The 20,621-nt window shown below is 39.2% G+C and overlaps 1 protein-coding gene across 1 annotated transcript; it reads right to left on the bottom strand.

Annotated features, from left to right (window-relative positions):
- Positions 1–8,016: 8,016 nt before the first annotated feature.
- Positions 8,017–20,621, bottom strand: LOC308696051 (glutamate-rich protein 6). The gene is made up of 8 exons (XM_081374402.1): positions 20,510–20,621; positions 20,026–20,084; positions 19,683–19,793; positions 19,502–19,594; positions 11,544–11,713; positions 10,448–10,503; positions 8,484–8,644; positions 8,017–8,228 (listed from the first exon to the last, which is right to left on the bottom strand). The coding sequence occupies exons 1-8, from the start codon at positions 20,538–20,540 to the stop codon at positions 8,097–8,099; spliced, it is 813 nt and encodes a 270-aa protein (XP_081230528.1). The 5' UTR covers positions 20,541–20,621; the 3' UTR covers positions 8,017–8,096.

Genomic DNA, 20,621 nt, shown 5'->3' with positions numbered 1-20,621 from the left:
AATAGAGAGCAATATATTTGTTATAGTGTTCAATAATCTTTTTTTAAACATTAATAAAAATACAGGTGTTCAACTTTAGTTCATGTTAGTTCAGGTGCAAATAAAAGATACAAGTTTTGATTTGAATAACATTAACTTAATATATTACATTAAGACTAATAAATGCTTTAGAAGTTTTACATTTTTTTGTTTGAGGGTTTATGAGGGCTTGACCTCAAGACTTGAGCCTGAAGTCCAACCCCAACCTGACAGGGAACTCAAGCCGCCACACCAGAGACGGTCTAGAGGCTGTGGATAATAATAGTAGTAATAATTTTGAGCATGACACCCCCGTTGGTTATTTAGGTTAAAGAAGCTATTCTTGTATTATTAGAAAGATTTAGGCGATCTTGAAGCGTATATGAATAGTTACCCAAAAGCAAATATAAAGTTCTGAGATGAAAGTCTAGACGGCACAGGCTGATGGTCCTTAACTCAATCTGCTTGGATCACATCATTGTCTTTAGGGCACAGCTGATTGGTTCCTGCTGTATCAGTAGCCAATGAGCTCGCATGCTCAACCTTCAAATACTTTGTTAGCATTTACTGTAGATGAAACGTGCTTCCGGAAACCCTCCACCTTCCCCAACTCCACCTGTATTAACTGAAATCGAAAACTGTTAAACTGATTAATCTAGGTTCAGTTAACTACAGTAAGTTCAGTTAACTTTGATTAATCTAGGTTCACACTAAAGGATGATAAATATAAGTGGATTTTTTGAAGGAGCAACTGAAAGAATTTTACTTGGCTGACCGGACAAGTAGCCTGATTAAAACTTAGGTGACAAAAAATAACTACGGAGGCATCGAAACGCGAGAAAGATTCTGATTTGATTACATTCAGTGTGAACAGTGATAGTGTGGCTATTCCGGTAACAATGTCAAGCTGTTGAGGCTCGCTGCCTGCCTCTCTGTGAGACACTTTCAAGGAAAAAGCAAAACAAATATGTATATAACAAACATGTATATGATTTGCGGGCATCAGGGAGCCACTATCAATATGAGGGAGACTCCCGGACCTTCCGGGAGAGGTGGGATGTCTGCAAATGAGTGTAACGGCAAACATAAAGAAACTCACAGAAAAAACATACTGAGGAATTTTAATTATAACATTTGATATAATAAAGTAACCTAACACGACCAAGGGAGCATTTATTTGACATATTTATCACAATTGCAAATGTTACATTGATTTAATAGTTCAATAAACAAGTAGGTCATGTTAAGTTACTACATTTTAGACACAATACTGACTGTTTTTGTTCTATTTAAGTTATAGTTCTCTACGTTTCTGTGATATATCTCGAGTGAGCTTCACTATGTGCTTTTTTTATTCAGATATAATTCAAATAAATGTGTGATGACATGAGGGTGAGTAAATGAGATCATTTTCGGGTTTACTGTCTCTTTAAGATTTTCTTTCTGTGGTCAGTTTTGAGGATGAACCTCTATTTATTGTTAACTTTTTGTTTTTAACATATTTGACATAGGCCTATTTTAGCAGGCAATTTAGCAGTTTTGACAATGGAACTTTTTTGCCCATGAAATTTCGCTAATGTGACTGCACCTTTAGTCATATCTTGCATGAGTGTCAGTTCATGGACAGGCCTGCAGACAGCGCTGGATGAAGGCCTTGTCTGGCTCTTCCATTTGTACTCTGTGGCTCAAACTCTGCAGCCTTCGGACCAGCGAGTGAAGGAAAGGTGGAGGTCTGATCCTCACATGTGTGAAGCTGGATGGGAAGGCTTGGCACTGCTGTAACCGTATCAGAGCCATGTGAAGGCCAACCTTGCATGCCAGAAGTACTAGTTCCTCTTTACACATGAGGGGTTGAGGAGGAGTGTTGTGTTCTTTGGACTGTAAGCAAAGACACGGCAGACGAAACACTTAGCTGGATCAATCTGAGTTGAGTAATAAGTGTGACGGATCAAGAAAATGTCTCAAAACTCTCATATGAATAGCTAAAATTGGTGATCAGATTAAAAGACAGGACTTGTGCACTTTCTTACCGACTCACAGCTGCCTACTCTGAACCTGGCTTGCTGTCCTGAAGCGAGGAATGACACAAACACCAACTGTTGGCCAAGAACCCGGACCCCTATCTTTTTGTTGAGCGACAGAAAGAGTGGTCTCAGGGGTGTTGGTGTTTGAGCCTGGTCTGTCCAGCTCCACGTTCTGATCCTTCTCCCGCTCTCATCTAGACTCCGCCCACCACAAGGATCCATACTCAACCTGCTCCACAGGAAACAAGAGCCACGTCACAGTTCACTGAACTATATAGAGTTCAATTTATAAAGGTTAGTCATCATTTACTCTCACCCTCATGTCGTTCCAAACCCACAAGCCTTTTGGTTCATCTTCAGAACACAAATTAAGATATTTTTCCTTTATGTCCATCTATTAAAGGGTTAGTTCACCCAAAAATGAAAATTCTGTCAGGAATTACACACCCTCATGTTGTTCCAACCCCGTAAGACTTTCGTTCATCTTCGGAACACAAATTAAGATATTTTTGATGAAATCTGAGAGCTGGCTCACTCCTCCAAAGGCTTCTAGGCAATTTCATTCGGCCGGTCCAGAAAAGTTAGTAAAGACATCGTTAAAATAGTTCAAGTGACTACAGTGGCTCAACCTTAAGTTTATCAAGAGACTAGAATACTTTTTGTGCGCAGAAATAACACTTATTCATTTTCTTCTGTGTGGGCCTCTGATGTGAGTTTACGAGAGCGCCACGACACATGCGCGAGAACTGAGAAGATGACGCTCACAATACACACATAAAAACAAACTTTTATGATAGACGCGACTAATCGCAATTAACCGATTTGACAGCACTATTATATATATAATTATGGGTAGTAACTGATTACATGTAATCTGAATTACATAATAAAGGCAGTAAATAGTTGATAATTTATTGCTTCTCCATAATTCTTCTTTTTTATGTTTTACATTTTCCTTTCTTAAAAAAGTCTTGTGAAATTGCACTCAGACCTGCCACTAGTTAGTTATTAAACATTGATAACAAAGAATGGAATATATTATCTTACATCAATATGGTACAATATTATTCTATTCAATTCAATGTAACAAACAAGTTAGATCAAAAGTAACCAAACAGTATTAATGGATTATGTTACCAACTATGGTTTTTGGAATTTGGAATCAGTAAGAGACTACAATTTGTAAGTAATAAGAAGTGAATAAAAGTCGAAATTTAATATGTTCATCTTATAAATCAATCATGTCTCTTTGGAAGACTTGTATTAAACCACTTGATTCATATTGGTTTTACAAATATTTAATTTGATTGCACTTTATTTTTACAGTACGTGCACTTTTAATGTACTTACGGTGTACTTACCCACAAAAGTACTGAGTAGCGTAAGGTAACTTCATGGGTTAAGTTATGGTTTAGAGGTAGGTTCAGGGTTAGTAGTTATTCATACAATAAGTATTTGTATGAATAACTGTAAAAATACAGGACTGTAAAATAAATTGCTACCTAAATATTTTGAAGTGTCAATGTTTTGGTTTTGTGGACTTGCAGTGGAAGGACCAAAATCTTTCAGGTTTCGTTAAAAATATCTTCATTTGTGTTTTGAAAATCAACAAAAGTCTCAGGATTTGGAAAGACACAAGGATGAGTAAATGATGACAGAATTAAATTTTTTAATGTAGGTAAAAAAAAATGCTGTAAAAGCATTTATTATAAATTCATTTTTGGTTCATGATATCTAATGTTCATGATATCTAATATATCTTAATAAATATTAATGTTCCAGTGGTTAGATTGGGCCCATCTGTCTGGCAGTATTTATTGTCAAATAAATGTTGTCTTCCAAATAGAGCACTGCAGGGATGATGTATTTTTAGGATACGAGTTAGCATTATAGCACTTCCGGTCCTATCATCCTAAAGGCGTATTTGAAAGGGTTTTTGGTTAGATGTCTAAAATAAGATCTGGGGTTAACAAAAATGCACATTAAAAAACACATTTCTCAAAATATCTCCTTTTGTGTTCCACAGAAGAAGGAAAGGCATGCAACGACATGAGGGTGGATTTTCATTTTGGGTGAACTATCCCTTTAAGGTTTCAGACTTTTCCCTCCTCCCCTAGATCAAGAATCAGTCCATTTGAGATATTCAGATTCGTGTCAATGTAATAGCAATTCGACCATACCAAATGCTGCCGTTGCAATGGTAACAAGTGGCTCGGCCATTAGACTGAAAGAGGGCTCTGACTGGACAAAGAGTCGTCGTCATGTCATCCCTTACGATACAGATCCTTTCATTCTTACAGCTGAGAATGATGATAGCCAAGTTCCCTGAAGGATAGCTATTGCCATGACAATAAGGACAATCAACAGCAATAGATAATAAATTAACTAATTTTCAAATCACTGTAAAATCATCTTATCCCAAGGTGTCAAACTCTTTGTGGATGCATCAAGATAGCTCCATGCAAAAGTTTTCCATTACCAATGTCATTGAAGAAATACCCTATTTTTATAATTATATATAGTTTGTACCACAATCCAGCCTCTTTTTTTTTTTTTTTTTGTACAGAAAAATACTTACAGTTAGTGTCTTTTACTGAAATCTAAAGTCACACTATAATCCCAGATATTACTAATTACTCATTTATACCTGCAAAGCCATATGAAATAATAGTCTGAATATGGACAATGGAGAATATGGAGCTAAAACTTTAGGAGGAAAAAACACCTAAATTTTATTCAGTGGCCCAAATTGAGCAAAAAATATGCAATTAGATGCAGTTGCTGATATTTAAGTGACCCAAAAATAAGATGAAATTCTGATAGCTTGTAATGTAAATCAGTCAGATTTTATAACAGTTTTGCAAATTACTTACATAAAATGCATTTAAATATCAGATTTCACTCTGTATCTCCCAATAATATTGTAACATGCTCTGTTTTGGATTCACTGTGTTTTGGTTCTGTGGTAGCCTACGTTTCCCAAAAGCATTGTTCAGATCGCAAGTTCCGTCAGTATAGTTCAGCGAGTCTATATTTCCCGAAACTATAGTTCCAACGAACATTCACAAACAGCATCGCAAAGATGAGTGGTTGGAACAGCAGCTCTCGACCTGTGGTTAGAAGCATAGCTTCTTGTTTGCATGACATGTGGACTTAATAAATCATTATCTTGAGCAAAATAAGCAAGCTGACATTCAGTGAAATCTATATCTTACATTTCAAATTAGAATATATACAAATCACATCTTTTAGTTTGTCGAGGGATTTAAAGCACCATTTTGAAGAGAGTGCATATGCGTACATGCTCTAGTACGTAAGAAAAAGACGATGATTGAATCTGGAAAAAAAAGCAAATTAACTCAGATAATTAGAATCACTCTTCACACAAGAAGAGCTGCTCTGACTGCCTGAACTGGGCAGAGATCTAGATATACTCTTAAGGCCTGAAAAGGGCAGAGTATATGAAACTTCAGCTTGCCCTCTGAAGCAGGAAGAGCAGAGAGAGTAATGACCTGTGCTCTGAACGGAGTAGAGAGCACCTTAGGTACATAGCCGTGTCTTGGTTTGAGGATGACTTTACAGCAATTAGGCCCAAACTCAAGTCAAGACGCACTCACAGAGAGAGCTTGCAAGTCACCCACTCACTTGACCGAAGGCGGTCTTTAGCGAAAGGAGCCGCAGCTCAGCTGATTGGAGCGGCTCGAATAGAGGGCCCTAAGGACTGTAGACAGGTCCCATATTGGAATAGTGAGGGGGACGAGGTGGGTTCAGCCTTCTGGCCCCCTTCAGAAAACGAACAACTTGTTCCTGCCTATAGACTGGCTGGCCACAGGAGTGTGGAATGCTGCTATGCCCGCCACGTAGACTTTGAAGGGGTGCGCCCCTTGTCCAGCAGCTCCTTCAGGAAAGACAGTACCAGTGAAAGCTCACAGGACGTCGGGTCTTCACTACGCTCTGTGCACAAGTCAGAGAAGACAGACCACTTAAGGGCATAGCAGTGTCTAGTGGATGGGGCTCTAGCCTCAAAAATAGTGTTTAGGACTCTTGCGGGGAGGTCCAAGGCTCCTGTCGAGGGGCCAGACATGGAGGGCCCACAACTTGGGTTGAGGGTGCAAAATCGTTCCATTTGCCTGTGAAAGGAGGTCCTTCCTGAGAGGAATTTGCCACAGGCTTTTGCGAGCAGCTGCATCAACTCGGGAAGCCATGACTGGTTCCTCCAGAGAGGGGACACCAGAAGGGCTACATGTCTGTCCTCCCTGATCCGTCTGATGACCTGAGGGAGCAGTGCAACCAGGGGAAAGGCATAAAGGGGAAGGCTGGACCATTTGTGGGCCAGCACGTCCCTGTCCTTTGAGATAAATATTGGGCAGTGAGAGTTGTCTTCTGAGGCGAAGAGGTTGACCTCTGCCTTCCCGACGATACTCCAGATCTTGCGAACAGTCTGGAGATAGAGCGTCCATTCACCTGAGGACATGTTGCTCCGGGACAGTACGCCTGCCCCTTGGTTCAGTCTGCCCGGCATGTGTGCTGTTCTTAGTGAGCGCAGGTTGTGTCATGCCCATGAGAGAAGGCATCTCACAGAGGCCTTGATCTGAGCCCACTTTTGTGGTTTATGTAGGACACCACTGCAATGTTGCCAACCCATTTTGGAGGAATCTGTAGAGACTACCTTCCTTCTGGAGATCAACCCCAAGTCTACGGCGGTCTGGGGCTGACGAGGGTCCTTCCAAGGGGCCAGGTCCATGATACAGCCTTGGTTCACCTTAATACGAAGGCGTCTGAGACACAGGGTTTCAGCCAATACTGCAGGGGCTGCATGTGTAGCAGACCCCGTGGAATTACTGATGATGTGGACGCCATTAGGCCCAGCATCCTCTGAAAGGATCTGAGGGGGAGTGAAACCCAGACTCTGAAAGATGCCGCAAGCTGCTGGGTTGCCAGAGCGCTCCAGCGTGGGCCTGGCCCGCATTTGGGCCAAATCAAGAACTGCTCCCAGGAAGGTGATGCACTGGCTGGAAGAAAGTGAGCTCTTGGTTAAGTGGATCCTGAGTCCCAGACATTCCAAAAGGCTGAGGAGCAAGAATCTGTGAGTGTCTAACTCGGCCTCTGACTGTGCCAATACAAGCCAGTCATCAAGGTAATTCAGGATGCACACTCCCTTCTGTCTCAGAGGGGAGAGGGCCACATCCTTGCACTTTGTGAAAGTGTGCAGTGCCATAGACAGTCTGAATGAAAGGACAGTATAGTGGTAAGCCACCCGCTCAAGCACAAATCTCAGAAACGGTCTGTGATGGGGGGCTATCTGGATATGAAAGTAGGTATCTTTCAGATCCACTGAGAAAAACCAATCCTCTGGGCATACTTGTGAGAAGATTTGTTTCAATGTTAGCATATTGAATGGCCGCTTCATCACGCGCGGTTCAGATGCCTGAAATTGGGGATGGGTCTGAGACCATCATCCTTTTTGGGAACGAGGAAGTAGCGGCTAGAAAAGTCTTGACTCACTGTGAGCTGGAGGAACTGTCTCTACAGCTCCTTTCACTAACAAAATTCATCACTTAGGAACGGAGGTGCTTCGTGCCGAACTGCAGACCATGGCCTTGAAGCACGGGGGTCTGCGAGCGAATTGAAGCGAGTAACCTTGTTTGATTGACCCCATTATAAAGCTCAACACTCGGGGGATGGCCTGCCATGCCCTGAGTTGAGAGGCAAATGGTTGAAGTATTACAGGATGCATCTCACGCTGAGGCGGGAGAACAGCACCTGTTACAGCATTGAGAGGAAATGGGTAGCGTTTGGCCGGGCAGAGGCGTGGCTTGACTTCCGGCTCCGCTGAGCCTGGGTCGCTGCTGAGCCGCGCACCAGGAATGCAGCGAGGCGAGACTTGCGTTCTCGCAGTGAGAGTGTCCGTCTTTGATGAACGAGGCTTGGCGTGGGAACGGCACGCTCACATCATAAACAAAAACATAATTTTCAGTTGTCGAGCTGTCAACTTTATTGTCCATTCTGTTTGTCACAGAGCGAAAATTTGTCTTTGACACTGGTGACATATTGCTACTTAAAAGTACCCACATAGTATTCTAGATTATAGCTAAAAGGATACAAAACTTGTGCAGAACCATCTGGAAACACAGTAAGAAATTTATCTCCATTAGAATAGTACTTCTCCAAGAAACTTGAATTGTTCTGAAAAAAAGAGACCAGATGTTTAGTTTAAAGACCTCATAATGGAAGCTTGATCCACCACGGAATAAAAAAAATTAAAAAGATAATTCCACAATTGCGTGTTATAAAGTCAGAAATGTTAGATATAAACTCGCAATTCTGAGAAAAAAAAGTTGCACTTACCTTTTTTATTTTCTATTCCGTGGAGGAAACAAAGCTTCTTCCATACCATGATAATAAAACTTTCTAACAGAGTAAATTATTATGGTCAGTTACCTGGTGATGAGTTAAGCCAAACTCAACTGACCCCAGTGCAGAAGACTCATCACTTGTCCTTTGTTCGAAGATCTCGTCCTCATGCATGTTCTCTTTAAGGTCCTCTTCGGGTGCACAGTTAGAGAGACGGAAACTGATTACTGAATTACCATGAGGCACATCTGAGGAGAGAAATGATTAATTTACCCCCTCAACATGCTGTCACTGAATGATATCTTAGTAATATGTCACACACACACAAACACTTACTTTAAAACTATAAAAGTTACAGGGGGTTGAATAATTTTGAGACTGGAGAAGTCAAGTTGCATTTTCAGTTGAATTTGGGGAAAACATTTGAAACATTTGTTGTGTTGAGCTATTTCAATAACTTTTGTTTGATTTGTTCATTGCAAACAGCTGAAAGTCTGTAAATGTTGCCAATAAATCTGATTTGCAATGGGGGTTGAATAATTTTGATTTAAACATACATACATATATATATATATATATATATATATATATATATATACACTCACCTAAAGGATTATTAGGAACACCATACTAATACTGTGTTTGCCCCCCTTTCGCCTTCAGAACTGCCTTAATTCTATGTGGCATTGATTCAACAAGGTACTGAAAGCATTCTTTAGAAATGTTGGCCCATATTGATAGGATAGCATCTTGCAGTTGATGGAGATTTGTGGGATGCACATCCAGGGCATGAAGCTCCCGTTCCACCACATCCCAAAGATGCTCTATTGGGTTGAGATCTGGTGACTGTGGGGGCCATTTTAGTACAGTGAACTCATTGTCATGTTCAAGAAACCAATTTGAAATGATTCGAGCTTTGTGACATGGTGCATTATCCTGCTGGAAGTAGCCATCAGAGGATGGGTATATGGTGGTCATAAAGGGATGGACATGATCAGAAACAATGCTCAGGTAGGCCGTGGCATTTAAACGATGCCCAATTGGCACTAAGGGCCCTAAAGTGTGCCAAGAAAACATCCCTACACCATTACACCACCACCACCAGCCTGCACAGTGGTAACAAGGCATGATGGATCCATGTTCTCATTCTGTTTAAGCCAAATTCTGACTCTACCATCTGAATTTCTCAACAGAAATTGAGACTCATCAGACCAGGCAACATTTTTCCAGTCTTCAACTGTCCAATTTTGGCGAACTGTTCAAATTGTAGCCTCTTTTTCCTATTTGTAGTGGAGATGAGTGGTACCCGGTGGGGTCTTCTGCTGTTGTAGCCTATCCGCCTCAAGGTTGTGCGTGTTGTGGCTTCACAAATGCTTTGCTGCATACCTCGGTTGTAACGAGTGGTTATTTCAGTCAAAGTTGCTCTTCTATCAGCTTGAATCAGTCGGCCCATTCTCCTCTGACCTCTAGCATCAACAAGGCATTTTCGCCCACAGGACTGCCGCATACTGGATGTTTTTCCCTTTTCACACCATTCTTTGTAAACCCTAGAAATGGTTGTGTGTGAAAATCCCAGTAACTGAGCAGATTGTGAAATACTCAGACCGGCCTGTCTGGCACCAACAACCATGCCACGCTCAAAATTGCTTAAATGACCTTTCTTTCTCATTCTGACATTCAGTTTGGAGTTCAGGAGATTGTCTTGACCAGGACCACACCCCTAAATGCATTGAAGCAACTGCTATGTGATTGGTTGATTAGATAATTGCATTAATGAGAAATTGAACAGGTGTTCCTAATAATCCTTTAGGTGAGTGTATATATATATATATATTCCCCATACAAATTTATTGTAGTAGACTTGGAATATTGTCCTATGGACCACTTTTGTGAAATGGTGACTGTCCACGGAAAGGTAAATTCTAGTCATGGGAGTAAATAATGCCAGAATTTTCATTTCTGGGTGTGAATATTCATTGTTGTTAGGCTACTTATCCATCCATGGGTAAATTGTCAAACACATGCTCTCACTCACATATGTGGATACTCACTGTTCTTTGGTACCAATAAACTGGAATGAGCAGCTCTGTAATATCTTTGTCTGAAACTAAGCCAAATGAATGATAAGTATAAACAAAATCACACATTTCAGTTTTCATAACAACATGATCAAGTAACAACACAGCAAAGTGCATATGCCATGTACACTGCCATTTTAACATTTGGGGTCAGTCATTTTTTTTTTTTTAAATCATTTTGAAAGAAGTTACTTATGTTCACCAAGGCTGCATTTATTTATCAAAGTACAGTAAAACAGCAATATTGTGAAATTATATTATCATATATATATATATATATATATATATATATATATATATATATATATATATATATATGATAATATAATTTCACAATATTGCTGTTTTACTGTACTTTTACTGTACTTTGACCTGTGTTTTCCTCTTTCTCGTGCTTTTTCTTGTAGCTCTTCGTCCTCATTGATGAAAGGGTCATCTAGTCGACCAGGTCCGATTGACTGTGCCTCAGAACAGCAATATTGTGAAATTATATTATCATATATATATATATATATATATATATATATATATGATAATATAATTTCACAATATTGCTGTTTTACTGTACTTTGATAAATAAATGCAGCCTTGGTGAACATAAGTAACACCACCATAAGTAACAAATTATGCTGAAAATTCAGCTGTTACATCGCAGGAATATATTGCATTTTAAGATATATATATATATATATATATATATCTTAAAATGCAATATATTCCTGCGATGTAACAGCTGAATTTTCAGCATAATTTCTCTTGTCTTAAGTGTCAAATGATCCCTCAGTTCTCAATTCTAATATGTTGATTTGCTGCTCAAGAAACATTTCGTATTATAATCAGTTGAAAACAGTTGTGCTGCTTAATATTTTGGTGAAAACTGTAAGGCTTTTTTCAAGTCTCTTTGATGAATAGGAAGAAAACAGAAATTTTAAAATAGAAATATTTTTAGATTTCTACTTTCACTTTTGTTCAATTTAATACATCCTTGCTGAAATAAAAATGAATAAATAAATATTCATACTGACCCCAAACCTTTAAGCAGTAGTATGTAGTACTGTACAAATCAAACCTGTGTTTTCCTCTTTCTCGTGCTTTTTCTTGTAGCTCTTCGTCCTCATTGATGAAAGGGTCATCTAGTCGACCAGATCCGATTGACTGTGCCTCAGAACGTCTCATAGACAGAAGCTTTTCATGGACCACAATCTCAAACAACTCTCTGTAGTTCTCACAGCAGAAGTCCTGAAGTCCAATTAGACATTCATAGATTCAGGATTTAGTGTTGAAGCAATAAGGGCAGTGTTGGGGTTTAACACATAACAAGTAACGCAAGTTATGTAATCAGATTACTTTTTTCAAGTAACTAGTAAAGAAATACATTATTTTTAAATTTACTACAAAATATCTTTTTTTTTTTTAAAGTAACGCAAGTTTTCCCATTTATTGACTGACACCTCTCCTGTCCCCATGTTGAGAGAAATCAGTATAAAGTATACCGAGACTAAATGTGAGCAGCCATTTGACTCATCTCACTTCCACAAAAACAGATTCAGTATTCCTCAAAATGAATAAAAACAGTGAAATGCAAACTCAGAAAATTAGATTCTGAAGTGTGCATACGATGGACACTTTGGGTCTGTCCAAATACCCACACTTGTGGTTTTGCCCACTTACACATGCATGCAACAGGAAGTAAGTTCACAAGACTGTCCCTTAAGCCAAAATGCCAAAGTGCAGTGCTCTGAACACACACTAAATAAACCCAAGATCCCATCATGCATCATGTTCGGGACCTCACATGCCCTGAAATCACGAGATATAATTTGGTAGTAAAACATAAAGGCCTGTTTTCACAGACAGTGCTTAGATTAAGCCAGCCTTAGTTTAATTAGGACAATTAAGTAGCTTTTATAAAAATGCCTTTGAAACGAACATTACTGGTGTGCATCTTAAAACAAAAGAATGGCACTGACATATTTTAAGATATGTCAGTGCAAGTTGTTTACAGTAAAAATAGCTCAAACATGCATTTTAGAGAGGGACGGGGTTAAGCCTTGTCTGTGAAACTGGGGGAAAGTGTTGCACATTTTATTGGTGTATTTTTTAACATAACATTTGCAACTGCTTTTTATAACTTAATTAGAAGCACCACAGACCACAAAGACCAGTGTGGATATTTGGACAGGCCCTTGACTATCCTTGACTATTATTAATTTCACTTTTGGTGGTTAAGGTCCTTTACATTTGCCAACAATAACTTTTTCCCCTGTACATGTTACGCCTGCATTAGGAAGCATGGCATTAGTATTCACTGTTATGCTGATATATAGCTCTCTCTCTCTCTCTCTCTCTCTCTCTCTCTCTCTATATATATATATATATATATATATATATATATATTAGTGCAGCAGATTAGTAAAAAAATCGTTCACTTTGGTATAGAAGCATGAAATTTGGCACAGATACTCTCTAAGGGCCACTATTTTGGAAAAAGGCATTGGCCACTCAAAAATTCAATATGGCGGCCATTTTTCAAAATGGCCGCCATTGCTATTCAATGCTTATTATATCAATTATTCAAACAGTGATCCAAGCATAAAATTTGATACAAATATACTCTCTAAAGGACATGTTAATAGAAAAAGATGCTTGTCCCTCAAAAATTCAAGATGGCCGCCATTTTTAAAGATGGCCACTGTTCCTGTCGAATATTAAGGTGAGACATGGCAGGCAAAAACATTGTTTTTTTTTTTTACAATCAATTTTGAGATTTTTGGATATTTGTCTTCAATAACATGTCTTCTTTCAGACTGTGGTGAAAAAAAGTCCAAAAAACACATTTAGATCTTTATTTTACTACACTTTGTCTGTTTGCGTCTGTAGATTTCGCGTAAATTCAACAAAAGTTGTCGTTGTAAATCCTCCCGCCAATCCGCGATCTATGTCTGCTCTCTGTCTTCACAGGCACCGCTGGAAAGCTCTGTCTTCACTGTACAATGCTGTCGGATCCAAATATGGTCATTTCCTTTTTATCAGCAACCAATCGTGAAAGTAAAAGGGATGAATGCGCTATCTCATTGGCTGATGATAAATCTTTAAAGCCCGTTTTCTCAAAATGACCTTTCTCTCATACTCCAAGTCTGAAATCTCCACTTCAGTAGCACCGATATACACCAATCTTTCCAGTCTTGTACCTAGTTATATTATGAAGACATTTACAGAGGGATCTGTAAATATATTATTCCTAGCCTGATTTATATAACATTTTATTCCAAAAAACATGGCGAAAATCATTTTTTAAGGCTATTGACAGTATATTATGATTTACTGGATAACAAAAGTAGATATCCATAAATGACTCTGTATTTTTTCCCCATCTAATATGTGAACACAATGAAAAAAATATTTTTAATCTGGCTTTATCCAATACTCAGATTTCGTTTTTTTAAATATATATATATATATATATATATATATATATATATATATATATATATATATATATATATATATATATATATATATATATATATATATATACATACAAATTAGCGCACAGTTAATTAGATAGTGCCTAATTTGCTAATTTAAACATTAAATTACAGAAAACTTTTAATACATTTTTTTCTCATCTTAATGTAGGTAATCAACTGGGAAAGTTTCATGGTGATATCTGCTAGTTTTTTTTTATTTTTACCCTATTCACCCGTAGTGTCTCGCCTTAATTATTTAAATTGTTAAAATGGTGATGCAAGCATACAATTAGGCAGAAATACTCTTCAAGGAACACTCTTTTGGAAAAAGGTATGTGCCACTCAAAAATTCAGGATGGCCACCATTTTCAAGATGGCCACCATTTTTGTCAAATAGTTATAATGTCTGCTTTGTCTGCCTCCTCTTCTTTGACCTGTCCAGCTTAGTTAAACTTGCCAGGGATATAAAATCCCCGCCGGCATAGCTCTCAGGTTCAATGGAGTTCATACACAAGCCTCTCCACCACGGCAAGGTATAGTCCACAGAGAGGAAGGGCCACTGTTAGAAAAAAGGATACGCTACTGGTACAGGTTGCACATACAGTGGGGAGAACAAGTATTGGATACACTGCTGATTTTGAAGGTATTCCTACTTACAAAGCATGTAGAGGTCTGTAATTTTTATCATAGGTACACTTCAACTGTGAGAGACGGAAATCCAGAAAATCACATTGTATGATTTTTAAATAATTAATTTGCATTTTATTGCATGACATAAGTATTTGATCACCTACCAACCAGTAAGAATTACGACTCTCACAGACCTGTTAGTTTTCCTTTAAGAAGCCCTCCGGTTCTCCACTCATTACCTGTATTAACGGCACCTGTTTGAACTCGTTACCTGTATACCTGTACACACACTCAATCAAACAGACTCTAACCTCTCCACAATGGCCAAGACTAGAGAGCTTTGTAAGGACATCAGGGATAAAAATGTAGACCTGCTCAAGGCTGGGATGGGCTACAGGACAATAGGCAAGCAGCTTGGTGAGAAGGCAACAACTGTTGGCGCAATTATTAGAAAATGGAAGAAGTTCAAGATGACGGTCAATCTCCCTCCATCTGGGGCACCATGCAAAATCTCACCTTGTGGGGCATCAATGATCATGAGGAAGGTGAGGGATCAGCCCAGAACTACACGGCAGAACCTGGTCAATGACCTGAAGAGAGCAGGGACGACAGTCTCAAAGAAAACCATTAGTAGTAACACACTACGCCGTCATGGATTAAAATCCTGCAGTGCACGCAAGGTCCCCCTGCTCAAGCCGAAGCATGTCCAGGCCCGTCTGAAGTTTGCCAATGACCATCTGGATGATCCAGAGGAGGAATGGGAGAAGGTCATGTGGTCTGATGAGACAAAAATACAGCTTTTTGGTCTAAACTCCACTCGCCGTTTTTGGAGGAAGAAGAAGGATGAGTACAACCCCAAGAACACCATCCCAACCGAGAAGCATGGAGGTGGAAACATCATTCTTTGGGGATGCTTTTCTGCAAAGGGGACAGGCCGACTGCACCGTATTGAGGGGAGGATGGATGGGGCCATGTATTGCGAGATCTTGGCCAACAACCTCCTTCCCTTAGTAAGAGCATTGAAGATGGGTCGTGGCTGGGTCTTCCAGCAGGACAACGACCCGAAACACACAGCCAGGGCAACTAAGGAGTGGCTCCGTAAGAAGCATCTCAAGGTCCTGGAGTGGCCTAGCCAGTCTCCAGACTTGAACCCAATAGAAGATCTTTGGAGGAGCTGAAAGTCCGTATTGCCCAGCGACAGCCCCGACACCTGCAGGATCTGGAGAAGGTCTGTATGGAGGAGTGGGCCAGAACCCCCGCTGCAGTGTGTGCAAACCTGGTCAAGAACTACAGGAAACGTATGATCTCTGTAATTGCAAACAAAGGTTTCTGTACCAAATATTAAGTTCTGCTTTTCTGATGTATCAAATACTTATGTCTTGCAATAAAATGCAAATTATTTACTTAAAAATCATACAATGTGATTTTCTGGATTTTTGTTTTAGATTCCGTCACTCACAGTTGAAGAGTACCTATGATAAAAATTACAGACTTCTACATGCTTTGTAAGTGGGAAAACCTGCAAAATCAGCAGTGTATCAAATACTTGTTCTCCCCACTGTGTCTGCGAGAGGGAAGGCGGAAGGACCATCAGAATTAAGACTGGTTTCAACAATATAGGTGACCAGTTCAGAAAGAGCCATAAGAAAGATGGCTGGTTGAATCGTTTCACTCTGTGACTCCTTCTCAAGCCTTCTGAGGTGGAGTTTCTCTCTGTTGTAAAGATGAATGAGACACAAATGATGGTATTTCAGCTCCTGTGCAATGGCATCAGCACCACTTAGTTGAGACAATAATTTAGCATCATTCAGTGTTTGTGCACATTCATGTAGTCTGTCATTCAGTTGCAGTGTCATTACCTGACGTAGGTCAGATTCAGGAGATATGTTATCACAAAAAAAGCAAACCTGATCATCTAGACTTTTCTGCATCATGGTTCTGCGATGCTTTGTTTGGCCTTCATCTGTCTCACTACATTGAGCAGCGGATTGTTGCTCCTGGGCACGAAGTAACTTTGTGTTGTTGAACCGAAGTCGACAATTGTAGTGATACTTCGCTTGGTTCCTTCTCAAAGTAGCTTCTATACCACCACCTTCATCCAGTCGTTCCAGGTCCAGGGTCATTGGCATTTTGTTCATCTTGTGAAAGAGTGGAATGTTGGTGGCAATAATTTTATAGCCATCATGTTAAGAAACATGATGGGTAGGTGGTGATTGGAGGGCTTCCTTTGTGTCTGTCTGACAAAGACAACATTTCATCCAATCAGTTTGCCTCTTGGCTGACATGGGATTTTCATTTGCCATTTTGGAGGTTTGTTGTCTGATTAAGGCCGAGGGGTTATCCTTTTACCACCTCAATCATAGACATAGTACACATTCAGGTATGGGATACAACTGGGTACGGGTCACCTACACCTAGCCCGATCATTCATCCAGTGCCATTTAAGTCCCGTGTGATCTGTACACCTACCAAGTAAGCATACATGAACAAGTCATGTATTGCCCCGCTTACCCTTGGCTCGGCTCTCCCACGCTGGCACAACCTGTCAATTCAGGTGCGGTTTAGGGACACTAAACTTAGCTATACTATTACTACTAGTCAAGAACTACAGTGAAAGTAAAACTAGATTAGCTGACACTGAATCCCATGCTGAGTTCCACAGCAGTGAAGTCACCAGTGTGCCCTGGTTGTGTAATGACGTTCACTCTATTAAACAAAACCTTCCTTAACACATTAAATTGAGCTCTGACAGAAATGGTGGCCATCTTGAAAATGGTCGCCATCTTGAATTTTTGAGTGGCACACACCTTTTTCCATGATAATGTTCCTTTAAGAATATTTGTACCAAATTTCATGATAGCATCACCATTTGAAAAAAAAAAAAAAAAATTAAGGATTCAAGAAAAATGGGCGGCCATCTTGAAAAATGGTGGCCATCTTGAAAATGGTCGCCATCTTGAATTTTTGAGTGGCACACATCCTTTTCCATGATAATGTTCCTTTAAGAATATTTGTACCAAATTTCATGATAGCATCACCATTTAAAAAAATAAATAAATTGAGCATTCAAGAAAAATGGCGGCCATCTTGAAAAATGGTGGCCATCTTGAAAAATGGTTGCCATCTTGAATTTTTGAGGGACAAGCACCGTTTTCCAAAAAAAAACATTCTGAAGAGAGTATTTTCACAAAATGTTATGCCTACATCACTGTTTGAACGATTGACATAATGAGCATTTGACAGAAATAGCGGCCATCTTGAAAAAATGGCCGCCATGTTGAATTTTTGGATGGCCAGCGCCTTTTTCCCAAACAGTGACCCTTAGAGAGTATCTGTGCCAAATTTCATGCTTCTATACCAATTTGAACGATTCTCTTGAAATATGCCATTATCTGCTGCACTAATATATATTTCTTTGCGCCCCGACAAAACTTACCATTTCACAAAATTAACGGAATGCATACTTGATATAAAAAATTGTATGACTACTTAATTCTGAAAAAAACACAGTTTTAATTATTGGACCAAAAACCTCTGTTTGTAATAACCTAGAATACTGTCTAACACTTGATGGCTGCTCTGTCAAGTCTTTGTCGTCGGTTAAGAACCTGGGTGTGCTCTTTGATACCAATCTTTCATTTGAAAGCCACGTTTCTAGCATCTGTAAATCCGCTTTCTTCCATCTTAAAAATACTGTATATCTAAACTATGACATATAATCTCAATGACAAATGCGGAACAATTAGTTCATGTGTTCATGACCTCAAGGCTAGATTATTGTAATGCTCTACTGGGTGGTTGCCCTGCACGCTTAATAAACAAACTCCAGCTGGTCCAAAACGCAGCAGCTCGAGTTCTTACCAGAACCAGGAAGTATGACCATATTAGCCCGGTTGTGTTAACAGTGCACTGGCTCCCTATTAAATCGTATACATTTTAAAATATTGCTGATTACTTACAAAGCACTAAATGGTTTAGCTCCGCAGTACTTGAGCGAGCTCTTATCAAAATCAACTGCAGATGGAAGACCTGCACCTTGACGACCACAACACTTTATGTAGTCAAATGGATCCGGGCCGTATTCGGATAAGATGGTGGACCTGCACCTAGGCACGACCACAACGCATCCCTGAAGTGTCAGCAGAGATTGTGTCAACTAGACTTTCTCCTCATCGACACGACAACCATCGGCACTGATCCTCAACAAACCCGTCTCCATGCCGATCTTCAACCAGGTGGAACTGGATAAATATTCTGAATTTTCCTATCTAATCTGACTTCTGACCTGTAATGCTGCCTGAATCATAATCATACACTGTTCGTTCATTGGAGAACTGCCCCCCGACTGAGCCTGGTTTCTCCCAAAGAGTTTTGGTTCCTTTCCACTGTCGCCTTTGTAAACTTTGGCTTTTGGCTTTCTTAGTTGGGGACACTTAACATTCAACAATATTATTGATCTGCCTGCATTGACACCATTATATGAGAACTGAACTGAGATGGACGATGACATCACTGTCTTCTCCAGAGCGGCAAATAACAAATGATTTTTACAGTAAATTAATCAACACTGAACTTACTTATGCTTGACAATGACACTATTTTCTTCTAGATCTGCTGTATAGCCAAAACAAACTTTGTTGCACTGTTTTCCTGTTATCACTGTAAAGCTGCTCTGAAACAATCTGTATTGTAAAATGCAAGAAATAAATAAAGGTGACTTGGCTTGACTTTACTTTAAAAAAACAAAACAAGCAAGCCCAGCACAGGTGAGAAAAAGTAATGCAAAAGAAAGGTAACACTTTACTTTCCATAAAAAGTAACTGCCCCAATTTGTTACTTTTTTTAGGGAGCAACATAATATTTAAACGCATTACAATTAAAAGTAACTTTCCCCAAAACTCAATAAGTGTTTAGTCAATAGTCAAACCTCTCGAGTCTCCGCAAATCCTGGATCCAGAGGAGGCCAAGCTTTCAAACCACAGAACTGACAGCATATTGGAGAGTCCCGTTGAGGCTGGGGCTGGGAAAACACAAATTATTTATTCAATATAAGTAATTTTCTAAGATGTTACACTTTTAAAATGACATAAATCAAATGAATAGGCAACCTGTTGACTGTACATCCTCTCCTGGGACTCTCTTTTGTATCTTAGGACTCCTGGAAACCCATGACAGAGATCTGGTGAGGACTCCAGTGTTTGGAAATACTCCTGCTCCATCTGCTGGACAGCACAGACATTGGTGTGGAGAGAACGTAAGGGTGAACTGGATATGAGAAAAGGCATGCATTTTTAAATATTACTAGAAGTGGGGCAGTGGGGGGAAGCTAACCCATTTTCTTGTTGTACTGCAATATTTAAACATAATAAAGAGACTTATAAGTGATGAGAAAAAGTACAAAAATATTAATTTAAAAAGCTTTCAAAAATTACCAGAAGAAATGTTTCTTACACAATCAATATATTTGATCAGTGTTCCAATCTCTGAATCCATCACTGCAGAATCAGCATCTGATAATGTGAAAAGTAACTTGAATATGCACACAATTATAATCATCTTTTATGGGTCTGCAATACACATCATAGTATTATTTTCATGTTTTAGTTAGATGTCTTAACATCAGAATATAAGAATAAATGCATAATTTTTTTCTGTGTTTTCTTGCATGCGAGTTTAAAATATTACACTTTTTGTCTTTTTTGCCTTTTGTCCTCAGATTTTCTTTAGCTCATTGATATTTGATGAGTTGTAGAAAAGAATATAAAGTATAATATATATTATAAACTTTTACTTAAAGTTTTTAAAAAAACTTTAAGTAAAAACTTAAAGTAACTTTATAACTGTACAAACAACTACAAAACTTAGTAGGTTTCTGACAAACAACACTCTAAATTCTAAACAAAGTGTGCAAAAGATGATGAATTCACATGCTCACCTGGCTGAAAAGTTTTCTCTTGATTTTCCATATCACATGGGATCGTGTTGTAGGCCTGGGAGCAAATATTCGCTAGTCCAATGGTCTGGACTAATTTTAGACTGTAGTTTCT

Source organism: Scardinius erythrophthalmus (assembly GCF_964197995.2).
Source record: "Scardinius erythrophthalmus genome assembly, chromosome: 9".
Taxonomy (NCBI): Eukaryota; Metazoa; Chordata; class Actinopteri; order Cypriniformes; family Leuciscidae; genus Scardinius; species Scardinius erythrophthalmus.
This window is presented reverse-complemented; position numbering and strand designations above follow the sequence as displayed.

What these genes read in the sequence shown, in the direction of transcription:
- LOC308696051 (XM_081374402.1), bottom strand. Translation starts at nt 20,540, where the DNA reads ATGGAAAATCAAGAGAAAACTTTTCAGCCAG. An exon ending in AGAGAAAACTTTTCAGCCAG is followed by an intron (nt 20,085 to 20,509) that starts GTGAGCATGTGA and finishes TCACATTATCAG; the next exon opens with ATGCTGATTCTGCAGTGATG. An exon ending in TGATCAAATATATTGATTGT is followed by an intron (nt 19,794 to 20,025) that starts GTAAGAAACATT and finishes GCTGTCCAGCAG; the next exon opens with ATGGAGCAGGAGTATTTCCA.